Below are 21074 nucleotides of genomic sequence, written 5' to 3' on the forward strand. Positions count from 1 at the left end.
CCCCAAGGCCAGCCTAAAACTCAATATGATATGACCTCCACTGAGAACACTTACTCAAACCAAACCAAATTATTTGGTTTGGAACGTAGGAGGTGATGGGGAAGGAGGCATGTTTGTGAGACCTAACGCAGGGCTTCTCAATCTATAATGCGCAAGAGCATTCCATGGAGATCTTATTAAAAATGCAGAGTCTAATTCAGCTTTTCTGGGGGAAGGTCTGAGATGCTACATTTCTAGCTCCCAAGTCAGGTGAGTGCTGCTCCCTGACACACATTTAGAGTAAAAATAGGAAGGAGGTGAACCTCTGGGCATTTTTGAAGGAAACAAAGCCTGTTTTTAAGATTCACTAGTCTCACAAAGAAACGGAAAAATGTTCCATGCTCATGGATTGGAAGAACAAATATTGTGAAGATGTTAATGCTACCTAGAGCAATCTACACATTCAATGCAATCCCCATCAAAATACCATCAACTTTTTTCACAGAAATGGAACAAATAATCCTAAAATTTGTAGGGAACCAGAAAAGACCCCGAATAGCCAGAGGAATGTTGAAAAAGAAAAGCAAAGCTGGTGGTATCACAATTCCGGACTTCCAGCTCTATTACAAAGCTGTCATCATCAAGACAGTATGGTACTGGCACAAAAACAGACACATAGATCAATGGAACAGAAGAGAGAGCCCAGAAATGGACCCTCAACTCTATGGTCAACTAATCTTTGACAAAGCAGGAAAGAATGTCCAATGGAAACAAGACAGTCTCTTCAACAAATTGGACAGCCACATGCAGTAGAATGAAACTGGACCATTTCCTTACACCACACACAAAAATAGACTCAAAATGGTTGAGAGACCTAAATGTGAGACAGGAGTCCATCAAAATCCTAAAGGAGAACACAGGCAGCAACCTCTTTGACCTCAGCTGCAGCAACTTCTTCCTAGAAACATCGCCAAAGGCAAGGGAAGCAAGGGCAAAAATGAACTATTGGGACTTCATCAAGATAAAAAGCTTTTGCACAGCAAAAGAAACAGTCAACAAAACCAAAAGACAACCGACAGAATGGGAGAAGATATTTGCAAATGACATATCAGATAAAGGGCTAGTATCCAAAATCTATAAAGAACTTATCAAACTCAACACCCAAAGAACAAATAATCCAATCAAGAAATGGGCAGAAGACATGAACAGACATTTTTCCAAAGAAGACATCCAAATGGCCAACAGACACATGAAAAAGTGCTCAACATCACTCAGCATCAGGGAAATCCAAATCAAAACCTCAATGAGATACCACCTCACACCAGTCAGAATGGCTAAAATTAACAAGTCAGGAAACCACAGATGTTGGCGGGGATGCGGAGAAAGGGGAACCTTCCTACACTGTTGGTGGGAATGCAAGCTGGTGCAACCACTCTGGAAAACAGTATGGAGGTTCCTCAAAAAGTTGAAAATAGAGCTACCATACTATCCAGCAATTGCAGTACTGGGTATTTACCCCAAAGATACAAATGTAGGGATCCGAAGGGGTACGTGCACCCCGATGTTTATAGCAGCAATGTCCACAATAGCCAAACTGTGGAAAGAGCCAAGATGTCCAACGACAGATGAGTGGATAAAGAAGATGTGGTGTATATATATACAATGGAATATTATGCAGCCATCAAAAGGAATGAGATCTTGCCATTTGCAATGACGTGGATGGAACTGGAGGGTGTTATGCTGAGCGAAATAAGTCAATCATAGAAAGATATGTATCATATGACCTCACTGATATGAGGAATTCTTAATCTCAGGAAACAAACTGAGGGTTGCTGGAGTGGGGGCGGGTAGGAGGGATGGGGTGGCTGGGTGATAGACATTGGGGAGGGTATGTGCTATGGTGAGCACTGTGAATTGTGTAAGACTGTTGAATCACAGACCTGTACCTCTGAAACAAGTAATGCAATATATGTTAAGAGAAAAAAAAAAGAAGAAGATAGCAGGAGGGGAAGAATGAAGGGGGAGAGTCGGAGGGGGAGAAGAACCATGAGAGACGATGGACTCTGAAAAACAAACTGAGGGTTCTAGAGGGGAGGGGGGTGGGGGGATGGGTTAGCCTGGTGATGGGTATTAAAGAGGGCAAGTTCTGCATGGAACACTGGGTGTTATGCACAAACAATGAATCATGGAACACTACATCAAAAACTAACGATGTAATGTATGGTGATTAACATAACAATAAAAATTTTTTTTAAAAATGAAATGAAGTACTCAAAAAAAAGAAAGATTCACTAGTCTCTTTTCTGGAGTCTTCCTTTTATAGACACGCACACACACACACACACACACACACACACACTCTTCTTGTCCTTTTTCCCTGCAACCTCCAGGGTTCTATGCTATCCCCTAAATATCTAGCGCCCCTCCCTTCAAGCAGCTCTCCATACCTAGACATTTCCCAGTGTGTCCACCAGAGCTTACCTGTGTACCTAGTAGGTAACTGGCTGGCTAACCTAGGGAAATCAGAAGACTTCAGCCTGCTTCTCCTGGGCAGACAGCTGCCCTGGACTCTGCCACACAAGGAAACAAAGGGTTAAGGGCAATATTCAGAAATTTTCACGTGCTGACACGACTGCCCTTAGCTCAACATACCAATTAGATTCACACAGAAAGATGAGAAAGTCCTGAGGGGCGTATCCCAATGCTCATGCATGGGTACCTGCCTCCCAAAAGGGGTCAAAAGCCAAATAAATTTGAGAAACACTGTATACCATTTCTCTTCTCCAGTTGCATATTAGCATAACAAAGGCTCTGAAAAGTCCTGCAGTAAAGTTCATTTAGCTTTGTTGAAGCCAGTGACTCATAAGCTTATTTACTCATCATGGAACTTTTCTTTTCCCCCATGGCATCTCATGGGACCAATTTTCCATTGAACATCTAGGGGCATCTGTTTTACAGGGCCAATAATTCCATTTTTTAATATGTTTGAAAATCTCCCTATGAGATTCAAACTGGGTCTCATCATTTTTGCAGCCTCGTGGTCTCTTAGATCGTTTTGGCAAAGAGAAGGTATAGCGGATTGTACCAGGGTTCTGCTTAATCATATGGATCACTTTTATAAGTAGAAGAAAGAACTTTAGTTGTTTGGTGGGGAGAAGTGAACAAAAGCCTTATTCAAAACTTGTCTTCTTATCTGGGAAGTCTGAAATCTGCCATATGATCGTAGTTTCCATGATAATAATGGTCTTTCCTATAGGACCAGAATTATCTCTTACAGGCTATCACTGTTGGTTTGCCCAACTGGATTCATTCTCTACCTTTAGGGGTGGTTGGGTGTAAGAGAGGTAGAGGAGGGACATTTTTTAAAAGCATAATTCATAAGGGGGCGCCTGGGTGGCTCAGTCGTTAAGCGTCTGCCTTCGGCTCAGGTCGTGATCCCGGGGTCCTGGGATCGAGCCCCGCATCGGGCTCCCTGCTCGGCGGGAAGCCTGCTTCTCCCTCTCCCACTCCCCCTGCTTGTGTTCCCTCTCTCGCTCTGTCTCTCTCGGTCAAATAAATCAATAAAATCTTTAAAAAAAAAAAAAAAAAGCATAATTCATAGGCAATACAGTAGATGGGAAGTGACTCAAGATTGGTCATAAACTTAGGTTTGAATCCTAGCTCTGCTACTTATTAGCTGTGAGCCCAGGCAAGAAAACCTACTTCTCAGTGCTGTTAAGAGGAATGCAACTAACCTGCAAAAAGAGCCAGGTGTTTAGAAATAGTCAACACTTGGAGTCTTTGAATAGGTTGTACAGATGTAATGATCACTGAACCAGCTGAACAGCCTCATGGTCGGGGATGGACCGGAGCTCTTTCCACTTGTTCTTGCCCAGACTTTTATTTCAGCCTCACTTAACTGCATGCACCTGAGCGGTTTTTATCAAGCAATGACAGGTTATCTGATTACCGGACTGTTCTTGAATGGGCATGAATACTGACAATCTTTGCAAACTATGGCTCAGACCCATCCTGAGTCACATCTTTTGTCAGATAATTTTAGATGAGTTAATGTATTTCCCTGAGGTTCACATTGCTCCCAAATATCACCTAATTAATCTAAAAGCTGCATAGAGAAGAAAGGTCATGTGTAGAGCCAGGCACATTTGGATCCCAGCTTTGCCACTTATTGACCTGTGGAGAGTTACTTACTCTCTTTGCACCTCCATATTTACAAAATATAGATAATATTGTGTCTGCTTGGCAAATTTGTTCAGAGAATGAAATGTGTAAAATCAAATCTGTAATTAAATAAATGAACGTGTAAAAAATGCAAAGAACATTGCCCAACCCTTGGTAAGTGCTCAACAATATTAACTCCCTCCTCTACCTCTCTTACACCCAACCACCCCTAAAGGTAGAGAATGAATCCAGTTGGGCAAACCAACAGTGATAGCCTGTAAGAGATAATTCTGGTCCTATAGGAAAGACCATTATTATCATGGAAACTACGATCATATGGCAGATTTCAGACTTCCCAGATAAGAAGACAAGTTCTTTGAATAAGGCTTTTGTTCACTTCTCCCCACCAAACAACTAAAGTTCTTTCTTCTACTTATAAAAGTGATCCATATGATTAAGCAGAACCCTGGTACAATCCGCTATACCTTCTCTTAAGGAGTAGTTACATAGAAGAGAGACTAGACAATTTCTGGCAGATTGTTTTCAGGCCAGAGATGGTAAGGATACATACCGCCCACTCTTTCCTCAGGCATTCACACCCATGGTTTGGATGGAGTGAAGGGGAATGTGAGGGAAGGCATGGGGCAATTAGTGTCTGAGTTCAGCCCACACAGTGCCTAGAGCAGAAGAGCCAGCTCAGAGTGTGGCCTCACACATTTGGCCACCCACTAGCTGTGTGTGTGTTTGTGTTTAACTAACTTTCAAAATGTTGAGCTTCCCTTCATCCTGTGGTCATTCAGCAAGGATGTTCTTGTCAGCAAAGAGCAGCAAGGATACCAGAGATATCCACAGATAGGTTTCCTCATTACTGAGATTCAGGTCCGGTTTCACTCTTTCATGGAGGGGGGAGGGGGGAGGGCATTTACAGGTATACCAAAATAGGCTCAATAACAAAATGGAGATGACAGAGAAAGGTCAGTGAACTTGAAGACAGATCAATAGAAATTATCCAATGTGAACAACAGAGAGAAAAAAAATTGAAAAAAATCAGCTGAGACTCAGGAACCCATGTACAGTATCAAAGGTCTAGCATTTGTATCACTGGAGTCCTAAAAAGAGGTAAGAAAGACATTAGTACAGAAAAATAAATGTGAAGAAATAATAGCTGAAAACTTTCCACATGTACTGAAAATTTTTAATTTACAAATTCAAAAACAATATAATCCCAAACAATATAATCTCAAAGAAAACTATGCTTAGCGGTGCCTGGGTGGCTCAGTTGGTTGGGTGTCTGACTCTTGATTTTGGCGCAGGTCATGATCTCGGGGTCATGGGGTCAAGCCCCAAGTTGGGCACCATGCTCAGGGCAGAGTCCGCTTGTCCCTCTTCCACCCCCTCTGCCCCGCCCCCTGGCTGATGCATCTCTCTCTCTCAAATAAACATATAAAATCTTAAAAAAAAAAAAAAGGCATAGAGTTTGGGACATACAACAGTCTCAATTTGCAGATGACATCATTGTAAACATAGAAAATCCCCAAAAATCTATTTTAAAAGCTCTCAGAACTAATAAATGACTTCATTAAGATTGTAGGACCCAAGCTTAATTTATAAACATCATACTGTTTTTATATGTTGGCAATGAATAATTGGAACCTAAAACTTCGGGGGGGAAATTATTATTTACAATAGCTCAAAGAGAAACATGAAATATTTAGATATAAGTCTAACAAAATTTGTGCAGCATTTACATGCTGAAATCTATATAACACTGATGAAAGAAATCAAAGAAGGCCTAAACAAATGGAGAGATATACCACGTTGATGGATTGGAAGATTCAATTTTGTTAAGATATCAGTTCTCCACATATAGATCTCTGGACTTAACACAATCCTAATCAAAATCCCAGCATGATTGTATAGGTATCAACAAGCTAATTCTAATATTTATATGGGAAATCAAAGGAACTAGAATAGCCAAAACAGTTTTGAAAAAGACAAATTTGGAGCACTTACACTATATGATTTCAAGACTTATAATAAAAGCACAATAATCAAGATAGTGTAGTATTGGCAAAATGATAGGCACATAGATCAATGGAACAGTCTAGAGTCTAGATATAGATCTACACAAATATGGTCAACTGATTTTTTACTACAGCGTAAAAGTAATTTAATTTAATAATCTTTCTAGGCTATTCAACAAATAAATCCAGAATAATTGGACATCCATACACAAAGAAATTAATCTCAACCTATATCTCAAACTTTATAAAAAAATTAATTCAAAATGGATCATAGGCCTAAATGTAAAGTGCAAGACTCCAAAACTTTTAGAAGAAAACAGAAGAAAATTTTGGGAAGCTTAGATTGGGCAATATCTATATTTCTTAGATATAAAGCATAAACCATGTAGGAAAAAGATAAGTTGGACATCATCAAAATTTTAAACTTTTGTTCTGGGAAAGATAGTGTTAAAAGAATGAAAACTTAAGTTACAGACTGGGAGAAAATATTCACAAATCACATATCTAACAAAGTTCTTATATCCAGAATATTAAACAATTCTCTAAACTCAAAGGTAAGAAAACTCCACAATGGGCAAAAAATTTGAACAGAACCTATACCAAAGAAAATGTATAAATAGCAAACAAGCACACAAAATGATACTCAACATCATTAGTCATTAGGAAAATGCAAGTTAAAACATAATGAGATACAATGGCTTTTTATTATAGAATGGCTATAATAAAAATTTTCTAAACTAATAATACCAAGAACCGGCAATGAAGAGAAGCAACTGGATGTCTTACACACTGCTAATGGTAATGGAAAATGGTATGGCTGCTCTAGAAAATTTGGCAATTTCTATAAAGTTAAGCTTATACTCAAAATATCACCCAGCAGACTTCATTCTAAATATTACCCTCAGATCCTCATGGGGAAAAACAGAGCTTTTCCTCTACGGTCAGGAACAAGACAGGAAAGCCCACTCTCACCATTACTATTTAACATAGTATTAGAAGTCTTAACCTCAGCAATCAGACAACAAAAAGAAATAAAAGGCATCCAAATCGGCAAGGAAGAAGCCAAACTGTCAATATTTGCAGATGATATGATACTCTATGCAGAAAACCTGAAAGACTCCAACAAAAAATTGCTAGGACTAATACATGAATTCAGCAAAGTTGTAGGATATAAAATCAACATAGAGAAATCTGTTGCATTTCTATATACAAATAATGAAGCAGCAGAAAAAGAAATCAAGAAATCGATCCCATTTACAATCTCACCAGAAACAATAAGATACCTAGGAATAAACCTAACCAAAGAGGTAAAAGATCTGTACTCTGAAAACTACAGACCACTTATGAAAGAAATTGAAGAGGACGCAAAGAAATGGAAAAACATTCCATGCTCATGGATTAGAAAAACAAACGTTGTTAAAATGTCTATACTACCCAAAACAATCTACACATTTAATGCAAACCCTATCAAAATAACACCAGCATTTTTCACAGAGCTAGAACAAACAATACTAAAATTTGTATGGAACCACAAGAGACCCTAAATAGCCAAAGCAATCCTGAAAAAGAAAAGCAAAGCTGGAGACATCATGATTCCGGACTACAAGCTCTATTACAAAGCTGTAGTCATCAAGACAGTATGGTACTGACACAAAAACAGACACATAGATTAATGAAACAGAAGAGAAAAGCCCAGAAATTGACCCATAACTATATGATTAACTAATCTTCAACAAAGCAGGAAAGAATACCCAGTGGAAAAAAGACAGTCTCTTCAACAAATGGTGTTGGGAAAATGGGACAGCAACATGCAGAAGAATGAAACTGGACCACTTTCTTACACCATACACAAAAATAAATTCAAAATGGATGAAAGACCTAAATGTGAGACAGGAAACCACCAACTCCTAGAAGAGAACACAGGCAGCAACCTCTTTGACCTCGGCTGTAGCAACTTCTTACTAGACATGTCTCAGGAGACAAGGGAAACAAAAGCAAAAATGAACCATTGGGACTTCATCAAGATAAAAAACTTCTGCACAGTGAAGGAAACAATCAACAAAACTAAAGGCAGCCTATGAAATAGGAGAAGATATTTACAAATGACATTATTTGATAAAGGGTGGGTATCCAAAATCTATAAAGAACTTATCAAACTTAGCACCCCAAAAATAAATAATACAGTTAAAAAATAGGCAGAAGAGGAGTGTCTGGGTGGTTCAGTCAGTTGAGCTTCTGGCTGTTGGTTTCAGCTCAGGTCATGATCTCATGGGTCATGGAACTGAGCCCTGCATGGGGCTCTGCACTTACCAGGAAGTCTACTTGAAGATTCTGTCCCTCTGCCCCTCCCCCAACTCATGCATGTGCTCTCTCTCTCAAATAAATAAATAAGTCTTTAAAAAAGAATGAAAGAAAAGGAAGGAAGGAAGGAAGGAAGGAAGAAATGGGCAAAAGATATGAATAGACATTCTTCCAAAGAAGACATCCAGATGGCTAACAGACACATGAAAAGATGCTCAACATCACTCACCACTGGGGAAATGCAAATCAAAATCACAATGAGTTACCATCTCACACCTGTCAGAATGGCTAAAATCAACAGCACAGGAAACAACAGATGTTGGCGAGGATGCAGAGAAAGGGGAACCCTCTTACATTGTTGGTGGGAATGCAAACTGGTGCAGCCACCCTGGAAAACAGTATGGATGTTCCTCAAAAAGTTAAAAATAGAACTACCCTACGACCCAACAATTGCACTACAAGGTATTTACCCAAAGGATACAAAAATACACATTTGAAGGGGCACATGCACCCCAATGTTTATAGCAGCATTAACAACAATAGCCAAACTATGGAAAGAGCCCAAATGTCCATCAACTGATGAATGGATAAAGAATACATATATATATATATAATCCTGAAAAAGAAAAGCGAAGCTGGAGACATCATGATTCTAGACTTCAAGCTATATGACAAAGCTGTAGTCATCAAGACAGTATGGTAATGGCACAAAAACAGACACATATAATGGAATATTACTCAGCCATCAAAAAGAATGAAATCTTGCCATTTGCAATGATGTGGATGAAGCTAGAGTATATTATGCTAAGTGAAATAAGTCAGTCAGAGAAAGACAAATACCATATGATTTCACTCATATATGGAATTTAGGAAACAAAACAGATGAACATATGGGAAGGGGGAAAAAAGAGCGAGGGAAGCAAACCATAAGAGACTCTAAAAGATAGAAAAAAAGCTGAACGTTGATGGAGGGAGGTGGGTGAGGGATGAGCTAAATGGGTAATAAGTATTAAGGAGGGGACTTCCTATGATGAACACTTGTTATGATGTAAGTGATGAATCACTAAATTCTACTCCTGAAACCAATATTACACCATATGTTAAGCAACTAGAATTTAAATAAAAATTTGAATAAATAAATAAATATTACCCTCGGAAATTAAAACTCTTGATCACATAAAAACCTGGGCATTAATATTTATAGAAACTATTCATAATGGCCAAAAACTGGAAATAATCCAAATGTCCTTGAATGGGTAACTAGATAAACAAACTGAATTATAAACATTCAACAGAGTCTTTCTCAGCAATAAAAAGGAATGAACTATTGATCAAAGACTTTATGCTTAGTAAAAGAAGCCATACTAAAAATGTTTTATCTCATAGATTTCATTTATGTGACATTCAAGAAAAGCAAAACCATAGGGACAGAGAACAGACCAGTGGTCACTAGGGGCTGGGGTGGGTGTTTGACCACAAAGGGGAAGCATAAAGGAAGTGTTTCAGGTGAGGGAACTATTGTTTGTGCTGATCATGATGGTAGTTGTACAAGTCTATGAACTTGTCAAAACTCACAAAACTATATACGGGATAAAAATTGAATGTTACTGTATGTAAATTAAAAATAAAAGAAAGTTGGAGTGGCTATGTTAATATCAGAATATGAGAGCAGAAATCAATGAAATACAAAACAGAAAAACAATTAGGAATATACATTTAACCAAAAGCTGGATTTCCAAAGGGTTAAGAAAACTGATAAACCTCTTGCCAGATGGATCAAGAATAAAAAGACACAAATTACTGATATCAAGAACAACAAAAGGATTATCACTATAGATTCTACAGACATTAAAAATAAAATAAGGGAATATGATGAGCAACTTCATGCCAGTGAATTTGACAACTTAGATGAATAAATTCACCGGAAGACATTAACAGCCTAAGCTGATAACTACCAACAGATAACCTCAATAGCCCAATATCTATTAAAGATATTGAATTGGAAGGGGAGGACCTTCCTATAAAGAAAATTCCAGGCCCAGCAGACTTCACTCAGGAAAACTGCCAGAAGAAACAATACCAACTCCATCCATGCCCTTTTGGAAAATAGAAGAGGAGGGAACACTTTCCAGCTCATTTAATTATTTCATAACTTTTAAAACATCAAATGGAGAGCAGTGCTTTCATTACTTACAAGGCCCCCAGATCGAAATCACTGCCCAAGAATTCCTCCAGCAGACTTGTATCCAGCACCGGGTTCTCCAGAGTGTCACTGGGCCCCTGAGCTGCAAAGGCAAATTAAAAGTCTTGAGATTCATGAAGATTTCAGAATGGCTAGCATCTAAAAACATTGACAGGCCTGCACCCAAGAATTTTAAAGCAACTAAATAGTATACATTTATTGAGAGTGTGATCTTTCTTCCATTCAAATATTCCTTTAGAAATCTCTTTAGATGGGTGCCTGGGTGGCTCAGTCGTTAAGCGTCTGCCTTCGGCTCAGGTCGTGATCCCAGGGTCCTGGGATCGAGCCCCACATCGGGCTCCCTGCTCAGCGGGAAGCCTGCTTCTCCTTCTACCACTCCCCCTGCTTGTGTTCCCTCTCTCACTATGTCTCTCTCTGTCAAATAAATAAATAAAATTAAAAAAAAAAAAAAGAAATCTCTTTAGATCATGATGTAATGAGCACTGGGTATTATATAACACTGATGAATCACTGACCTCTACCTCTGAAACTAATAATACATTATATGTTAATTAATTGAATTTAAATTTAAAAAAAAAGAACTCTCCTTAGAGGTTACTCTCCTCCAGCAACCTTCCCTGACTGTCTAAGGCTGATTTAGGTGCCCTTTTTTATGTGCTTCCATTAACACCCTGTGCTTTACTTTATGCACTATTATAATTGCTTTCCCTTGTGCTTGTTTCTCCATCTAAAGTCTTTAAAGAGCAGGGACCATGTACTTCTTATAGTAGCCACAAGAATCTATGGTATAAAAAAGGCGGCAATAAACATTTGTGGATGGATGCATGGATGCATGGATGCATGGACGGTTGGCTGGATGTTTGGTTGGTTGGTTTGTTGGTTGGACAGATTATTTCCAGTTAAGTTCATCAAGAAGTATCTTGCTTCACGTTTTTGTTAGACTTCCCAAAATGTAACACAATATTTTTGTCCTTTTTATTGGTTTAAAAAAATGAAAATACACTTACTGGTTTCTTTCTGATCATAATAAAGATGTTAAAATTTAAAAAGAATAGGGCGCCTGGGTAGCTCAGTCGTTAAGCGTCTGCCTTCGGCTCAGGTCATGATCCCAGGGTCCTGGGATCAAGTCCCACATCGGGCTCCCTGCTCGGCAGGAAGCCTGCTTCTCGCTCTCCCACTCCCCCTGCTTGTGTTCCTGCTCTCGCTCTCTCTCTCTCTGTCAAATAAATAAATAAAATCTTTAAAAAAAAAAAATTTAAAAAGAATATAAAACATAGGAATATATAATAAAGAGGACAAAACAATATTTGTTTGTAGATAACATGATTCTATACCTAGCAAACTCAGGAGAAACATTTACAATATCCAAGATACGGAAGCCACTAAGTGTCCATCAGTAGATGAATGGATAAAGAAGATGTGGTATATACATCTACAAGGGAATATTACTCAGCCATCAGAAAGGATGCAGTCGTGCCACTGGTGACAACATGGATGGACCTAGAGGGTATTATGCTAAGTGAAATAAGTCACACTGAGAAAGACAAATACCATATGGTTTCACCACGTGTGGAACCTAAAATAACCCAAATGAATAAACAAACAAAAAGAAAAAAATGAAGAAGTTTGTTCTGGTTGCTTGGTGGGATAAGAACAGAAGGGAGATGACTTTGAACGCCACAACAATTGTTCAGGGACATTCGAGGTGGTTTGGATTTCTTACTCTGAGCTAAGCCAAAGGAGAGGCACTTTACCTGACTCATTAATCCTCATAACAGCCCTAGGAAGTAGACACTAATATCCCCAGTTTACAGAGAAGGCAAAGTGATTACTCAGGTTAACTAGCTTGCCCAGGGTCTCACAGCTAGTAAGTGATACGCAGGAAAACCAAGCAGGCTGCCCTGATTCTTGAGCATGTGTTCACTCCCCTCCCCACCATCACCGCCCCATTTCATGCTCCAACAACAGGCAAGACTGACTTGCTTCTACTGCTTCTTTGGGCTTTGGTCAAGCTGACTGCTAAGAGAAGCAGGTGGAGGGAAGAATCTGTTTAATTTCCCACTGAAGCCCCTGCTGGTGTCCCATCTGCTTTATACAGCATGTGTGTGTGCGCATACACACACACACACACACACACACACACACTGCTCCAGGCAAACCTGGAGGTGGCCCACAGATGCTAACCTGACCAATGTATCACTTGCTTTACATCACCCACCCTCCCCCACCACCATCCCCAGCTCTCAGGACCTGCCCCATGTGGCATGTCCAAACACCTTAATGAACAAGGAGAGATGATCCCCGCAGTAGCCAGCTTTCTCAGGGACTCCAAAATCACATCTGTGCCTTTCAGACTCAAAGGAAATTACTCAACAAGATAAATCCATAGTGTCAGATAAAATTGTTTTCAGGAGGCTTTGCACACACAGGGAAACTCTTAAACGACTGTTAAAATAAATCTCATGCTTTTAAAAATAATCACTTTGCTATAAATGTCTTAAACACTTATTACACAGAAACCTGCAGAGATGGCATTGTTGAGCATCCCACCCCCTGTCAGTGAGGCTTGGTTTCAAGCTTTGATCCTATCCTGTTCTACATTTGGCTTTTGTGGGTGTCAGAGTCCTGCTCAGAACAGGAGAAGCTGCCCAGGCCTCCTGGGAGTGCCAGAGAACTACCCCTTTAAATCACTCTCAGAGAGAAAGCCCTTCTTCAGCCTAGTTCTCTGCCTCCCCTTCTAAGCTCAGGGATAGCTGCCACATGGTAACCTGTCCTGCTGCCCTTGGCCAGACAAGAAAAAAGCACATAGTTAGAGGATCAATCCACCAGGGAGGACCAAAGACAAGTCCAAGTTGAATCCACAGGACCTACTAATAGACATACACAGACCTTTGGGGAAAAAGTGCTCCCCAAAGGTGTGAGTAGGGTACATACCACGAGGACCTTCCTTTCATTGCTCTTGCTTCCTCCACCCACCTGCCCATCCACCACCCACCAGTCCTTTTTTGTTACCATCTGATATGCTCTGTTCCCGTATCACTTTCCCCAACCCAGATGCCCCCTGTTCCTTCCTTTATCAACTCTCATCTTTTGTCACACAGCATCACTGCCCAGAGTATTCAGACAACAGCCAAGATGACAAAATTTGTCTGTTTCAATAACTGTAGGTTTTTAAAAGATTCTAAAAAGCAGCAGTGAGGATCCCCAATGGTTGCCGTTTGGATTTAAACATTAAAATACTTTCCCTCTGAAACACCAGTGTTCATGAGAAATTCGAGCAGAAATGTTCATAAATATCCCAAAGAAGGAGACAGAGGGGTAGAAGAAGAGAAGGGAGAGGAGAGGAGGAGAAGCCAAACGCTCTCCTTTTCTCATTTGCTAAGGATATTCTGTCCAACTTCTATAAAGCTGGATTTTAAATCTAATGGTGGTGTTTAGAGCCACTACCAAGTCAGAGTTAGATGAGTAAAGACGACATTTCCAATCATTACTTCACTGACTGTTTCATTCATTCATTCAACATGCACTTAGTATCCACTATGTGTTCAGGAATAAAATCTGAGATGAGTTCACAACCCAGTGAGAGGGACAAGAAAATCAGCTAGAGCAGTATATGGTGTTAAGCATTAGGATGGTTGTAGATAGGAATACTGTGGGACTTTTCAGTTAGGTGGTGGTGGCAAGGACTCCTTGCAGGCGACACTTGAGAAGGAATTTTCAAGGATAAGTAGATGGTCATTAAGAAAAAAAATCTTTTTTTAAGATTTTATTTATTTAACAGAGAGAGACACAGCGAGAGAGGGAACACAAGCAGGGGGTAGTGGCAGAGGGAGAAGCACGCTGCCCGTGGAGCAGGAAGCCCGATGCAGGGCTCGATCCCAGGACCCTGGGATCATGACCTGAGCCGAAGGCAGACGCTCAACGACTGAACCATCCAGGCACCCAAGAAAAATTTCTAAGAACAGAAAAGAGCATGTGCAAATGAATTTAAAAACTCAGCCGCAGGACTCCTTTGGAAATGTGCCAATAGCGTGGCAAGAGCCACGTGAAGAACACATGAGACTGAGAGCAAGACCTGTTGTGGTCCCCAGTGAGAGCTGGATGCAATTCTGTTTCAACCTACTGAGCAGCTATGTGAAGTGTGTCTGTCTCTCTCCACTGAACTCTAAGCTTCTCTAGGGAAGAGATTGCTTCTTTTTGTACACATCCTAGAACAAGGCCTGGAACCTTGTTAGGTCTAATTATTTAATAAATATTGCATCTGTTGGATAAGTAATAAAATTTGAATGAAAAAATGTGATTATGAATAGTGGACGGTGTATCTAAAGAAACAAGCAGACATCAGATCATGAAGGTTCATAGGTATCAGGGTAAGGAATTCATCTTGAAAGTTATGGAGACATTGAAACATTTTCATCAGATGGATTACATGACCAGGTTTATAGTTTTGAAAGGTCATACTGCCTGCTGTTGAGAGATTAGACTGAAGCTAAGCAAGAGCAAAGAAACTAGTCAAGGATACTGCCAACATTAGCCTTCCCTTATTACTCAACACACAAGCAAAAGGCACCTGCTATGGACCAGGCAGAGTGCCAAGTGCTAGACACACAAAGACAAAGAAGCCTTAGTAGTCAAGGGTCTTGGTTCTACAATCAGGCCTGGGATCAAATCTGGCTCTAGATTTGTGCCGCCAGCTATGCAACCTTGGGTGGATTATCTAGCCTCTCCGTGCCTCAATTTCCTTATCTGTAAAATGAGTATAATAAGAGCATCAACCTTATAGAGTGAGAGTGAAGATGAAATGAGATAATGCATTTAAGATACTGAGCATAGTTCCCAGCTCAATAACTACTACCCTTCACCATTACTGCCAGTTTCTGTGCTCAATGAGTTCATAGATCAGTGAGAAAGACTGACATAAACACATACCATTGCATTGTGATATGACGACGAAGATGTACACAGGGCATTATGGGTCACTTAAATGACCCAACAGGAGCAAAAGGGTACCAGGAAAGCTTCCAGGAACAGGGGTCCATGAGGTTAGAATAGTCAGCAGGGACAGATCCTTGGGTCGTGAAGGGCCATGAAACTCTGATCTAGGGCAGGAAGGTGGAAGAAAGCACAGTGCCCTGGAGCCAGCTCGTACGAGCTTGTGCACATCTCTTCCCAACTCCGTATTTAGTGTCTTCATGTTACAGCTTGAAATTGGCCATAGAGGGAGGATATACACCATGGAAATTGGCAAACACTACACATTGGGAATTTTTTCCCCCAAAGAGTTGGTTATTGAACATTCACCAGCACACCACTGGATGTGAGTGGTATTTGAGGGGAGAAGCCTACTAGACTCTGTGACTGAATGGAAGGAATCTAGGCAATTCACTAGTCCCTGTTTTGGCGTGGTGATTGGGTGGGAGGTTGTGCTGGTGCCTTAGAAAAATGAGACAGTCGGGTGAGGAGCCAGAGAAGGAGCTTGGGGATTTCATTTGCTCCGGCCGGTGTCATGTCATCCTGTTTTTGCACTGAGACAAAAGGGAGCAGCAGGGCAATGCTCCCAAGAGGAACTCCACCTAATGACCTGGAAGCCTGGGAGTCTCCCCAGTTCTCCCTGTACAGGTAGTCCTACGTCGGTCCAGGAAGAATCTAATCAGTTCTTTAAACCATAGTGAACATGATCCATTGTTGGAAATCGTGACCAAATTAAAAGACTGTCTCTGGACTTTAACATGATATGAATCACCTGAAATTTATGTGCCTGATAATCAAAAGATAAAATGAAAATTAACCTTTATTCAACTTGAGTAAAGAAACAGTTCAAGCACATTGTGTAACAGGATGACAACGCCCACGTATGTTTTCCAGAACTGTCACAGGTGCAAAATTCTAGAAAGGATCACTAAAAACTTGGCTGTTGGACTCTTTAAGAACAGCAGAAGACATCTAAGAGCCTGCCTGGGCCCACCAGGCCAGGAACTAGCCGCGTGGATGAACTTCATTTCCTTGCCTGTTCTGGTTCCCAGCTAGCAGATTAGGAGGCTCTGCATGGAAATGTGTCTCTTGACTTCAACTAGACACTTAACAAAATTGCTAATTAATTCATTCAACATTTAATAAATATTTGATGAAGTGCATACGTGCTAGCCACCAGGGGATACAATAGTGAGCAACACTCGATCTTACCCTCAAGGGAGGGGAGGGGCACAGAAAAAGAACAGGCAGCCCCAACATAGTGTGGTAAGTTAGGCCCAAGGAGACACCTGGGGGTCTTCCATCTGATTCGAGGGAGGCAGTCAAGGATGGTTATATTTGTCACTGAGCTGGCGGAAGGCAGAGGAAATTATATTAGGATTAGGAGAACTTATACCTGGGAGAACAACTACACCCCAAAATGCTAACCTGGAGAAAATTCTAAAATTCAGTATAAAATGACTCTGCTCTCCTCCTTGTCAATAATGTTATTTGTGATTTTCAGAAGTATAAAGAAGGCACACTGGCCAAGTATGCAGATGGCCCGAATGATGGAGGCAGGGAGCTATATGTTTTGAAAGAGTCAGGTCTAATCTCAGGCTGACTGGCTTGATGGCTAACTCTGACAAGATGACAAGCAGGTTAAGCGTTCAGCTCTACATTGACTTTTTAAATCATGTAAAAAGGAGATGGGGAAACTTGGCTTATAAGTGAATAGGTGCTACAGACAAAGGTCTTTTAGTTGGGCCATCATGAGGAAGTGTCAGGAAGACAAAGAACTAATGTAGAATTATACTAATCATTGAGTACAGAACTAGGGTGCTGAGGTCCCTGTTCCTCTATGCACAGATGCAACCTTGATGACCTGGGCCCCACCTTCAGAGGAATGTTGACAAATATGGTGTCCAGGGGAGATCCAACAGAGTGGGAAAGAATCACTAGTCAAGCCACATGAGAGATGGTTAATGGATAATAATAATAATAATAATAATAATAATAATACTTGGTAAATCTGTTGAGCACTTTTTATGTACTCTTTTTATTGTGCTAAGGATTTTACATTTCATTCTCATTTGATCCTCACAATAATTTTATTCTATCAGATGGGTGCTATTATTATCCCCATTTTTCAGAAGAGCAAATATCCTTAGCCTGCTTAAATAACTTATTCAAGTTGTAATAACACAATTGGTCTTGCAGGGGCTCAGGTGTTTTCTACTATACCATAATGTATGTGTTCTTGAACAACCTTGCTTTCTGCAAAATCATGCAAAAGAATGAAGGAGAGTAGGGTTGGGGCAAAACACTCAAAAACTAATAAAAACAATAACATTCTTGGTAAAAATGTAAAGGACATATTAAATTATTATTAATATTGTTAGGTGTTTTGGTAAATAGAGGAATTTACCCTTTATAAAAAGGATGATGGAAGGGGTTGCAAAAGAAGAGTTACAGCTGCTGAATTATGAGGACAAAGGGAGAGAGAGGAGAAACTTGATACTTGATTGTGATACCTGATTTAAGTCAATTACATTAGGGCCTACCCTTCCTGAGCTCAAGGACTCTCCTCTTCTCTCTGAATAGATAAAGCTTCCGCCAGCAGAAAAGAAAGTGGTTGGACCACTACTGGGAAGGCAGCTGATGGTGTCTGCCGTATACAACTTAAAAATGTAGTAGATCTATGATCATTCAACATTAACGTTATGACAGTTCCAGATGAATGTGTCCAATTTGCTTTTTCACAGACTCAGGAGCCACTCAATGTGGCTGATTGGCTCAACACCTTTGGAGAGCTGCCGTTGTGGCAATTTGCATGGCTTCTCAGTGAATAATCTAAACATTTGCACAGGATTTAAAGTAGGAGGGGAAAATGGTCAGTCTATTGCACCATTTAACCTCGATTTTCATGGAAATAGTTCAATGTCTCATTAGTTGGTTGTCAGATTCACACTTCTTTTCCTGACTTGAAATATAAGTTAAGCAAGATCCTCTGGCCTTTCTGGGAGTCTGGGAATCCAGTTTTCCAGGAGTTCTGGAGCCTTACAGCCGAGCTTCCTCCCAACCCTTCAACATGAGGATTAAACTCTCATGCCTTGTGCCCTTTCTCTTCAATAACATATACTAAAGGTAATATATACAGGAATGAACAAAACACAATCAACTGCATGTTAACCAATATTAATTTTTAACTGTGGAAGAGAAATGTGGAAAACAGAAGCTGACAACCTTTCTTTTAAGTGGTATAGGAACACCTCAAGGAATCTCATTTCTTTTATGTTCAAGATGTTGAAGAATTATTGTTCTGCTTTGGTCTATTAGAAGCTCTAATTTTGCCAAGGGCCAAAAAAGAGGAAGAGGAAGAAGGAAGAAGGGAAAGGATGAAGAGGAAGGTGTCCCAGAGGAAGGACAGCTAATGTGGGGATATCCACCCCCAGGCTTTATAGGTGGCTTGGATACTCTGGAATGTACAGTGTTGAATAATAAATCAATGTCCCCCAGTGGGTGGGTGGACCCCGCATGGCACAAATTCAGCAAAATGTGACATGGAAGCTGCCCCACGCTATGGCTTTCAGGAGAGCCCGTCCTGCCTCAGCAATGCCTTCCTATCCCGCCAAGCCAGGCAGATGGGGAGGGGGCAGCCCAGCAGGGCACTGACTGAGGCCTGAGTCATCAGCCAAGTGTGGGACAAAGACTCATGTCTTCTCGGATGTGAGAAATAAAGGAGGGAAATCCAGCAGACTTGGAGGGAGACTAGGCTTGGGGTTTTTATTGATTGATTGGATAAATATGTTGGAGTGATACCTATGCGCCGGTCCCTGGCTGCTGAGGCTAAAGGAATGAATGAGATATAGTCCCTTCCTTCCAGTTGTCGGTAGGAGGCTGACACAGAAAAAGGCAATACATGCTTTTCGAGGTGAAGTGCAAAGTACTGTGGAAGACACAGAAGCCCTGAGGGAATGATGCCAAAGTGGAGACCTCAAGAGTGAACAGCAATTAGCCAGGTGAACAGGGCAGAGAAGGGTGTTCCAGAAGCAGGGAGCCTCATGTATTGTGAAGGGAAGGAAAAGCATGAGATCTGGAGAACTGCCATCAGGCCAACTTGAGATAATCCTAGTTCTACTGAACTTCTCTGGGCCTGTTTCCTTATCTGGGGGGAGGGGGGTTTTACCACCTTAGAGCATTGCTCACAGACTAAATGTGATGTGTAATCCTTCTGCTGACAGATTCACTCCTAGATCAAACTCTACTCAGGCCCCTCTGAACTTTTCAACAAGGCCTACTTTCATGTTTCTGTCTGCATTGTCCAATTTTAGCAAGAATCCTGACAAATCAGTTTAACCAGAATCCCCCATCCTCCATATCAGATCACCCTTGATATCTAGTCAGGTTTCTCATCCCCCCACCTTGCCCCAGGTGATGTCTGGTCACACTAGCCCTCTCTCAGCAAGAATCCTGTTAGGCTGGTCTAGCCAGAATCCTCCCCCCTTAGCCTGCTCCTGGGCTATACATTCCCACTTGCCCATGCATATTCCAGATTTGAGCCCAGTCTCTCTCCCCCATTGCAAAATTCCATCACAGTGGTCATTATACCTGTTTGCTAGCCTCTCCCTTGAATAAAGTCATCCTTACTAGGCTTTAACAAATATCACGGGTTTTATTTCTTCTTTACTACTACTAGTGCTCAGCACATAATGCATTTTCTTTCCCTTTTTATTCCTTCTCTGCTCCTCGTCCCCACCCCCAAACACAGGACTCGGAACAATAAACCAATCGCTGAAGTCAGGGCAGATCAGCTTTATCAAAGCAGGGGGTTAAATGAAGGCCCAAATGATAGGAACTTGCCAGCCCTGCTCTAGAAAGTGGTTGCAGTGAGGTAGCAAGTGGCCAGTTTGTGGGAGATTAACATAGTGACTGGGGATAGGTAAGGGAGAGGAGGACAAAAGGGAGGAGATTTTTCCAAAGGCCAGCTATGTTTACTGAAGTATTAGTCTGACATCTACCCTAGAATAGGGAAGCCAAGGAGCCAAGGCAAGTACTACCTCTTTTTCTTTTAGGAAACCAAAGTGGTATTCAGATGGAAAGAGCATTGGTCTTGGAACGAGAAGACTAAGATTTTGCCACAACTGCTGGCATTCACCAGGGTGGTTTTAGACATGTCTTTCAGCTTCTTTAAGCCTCCATTTCTTTCATCTGTAAAACACCTTCCTCTCAGGATTGCAAGAGGGACCAATGAGGGACAGAAATGAAAGAGTTTGTAAAATGTCAAATTCCCATCAATAAGCATAACACAACTAGAAGAGTGAGAAGAAAACTTTGAAGATGGGTAAGGAATGAACTGGCAAAATAAGACAATGTCAGAATTGGTGGCTGGGTATGGATTTTCATTTTTTCCAACATTTCCATAAACAGCCAGCAAAGGGAGGACCAGTCCTGAG

At 40.8% G+C, this 21074-nt stretch overlaps 1 protein-coding gene across 1 annotated transcript in view; it reads right to left on the minus strand.

Moving 5' to 3' along the window:
* Positions 1 to 21074, minus strand: part of MYRFL (myelin regulatory factor like) — a 113769-nt gene that overhangs the window by 78084 nt on the left and 14611 nt on the right. The window contains exon 2 of the mRNA XM_021678543.1: positions 10660 to 10750. Coding sequence (XP_021534218.1) covers positions 10660 to 10750 — 91 coding nt within the window. The remainder of the gene's footprint in view (positions 1 to 10659; positions 10751 to 21074) is intronic.

Source organism: Neomonachus schauinslandi, chromosome 5 (assembly GCF_002201575.2).
Source record: "Neomonachus schauinslandi chromosome 5, ASM220157v2, whole genome shotgun sequence".
NCBI lineage: Eukaryota > Metazoa > Chordata > Mammalia > Carnivora > Phocidae > Neomonachus > Neomonachus schauinslandi.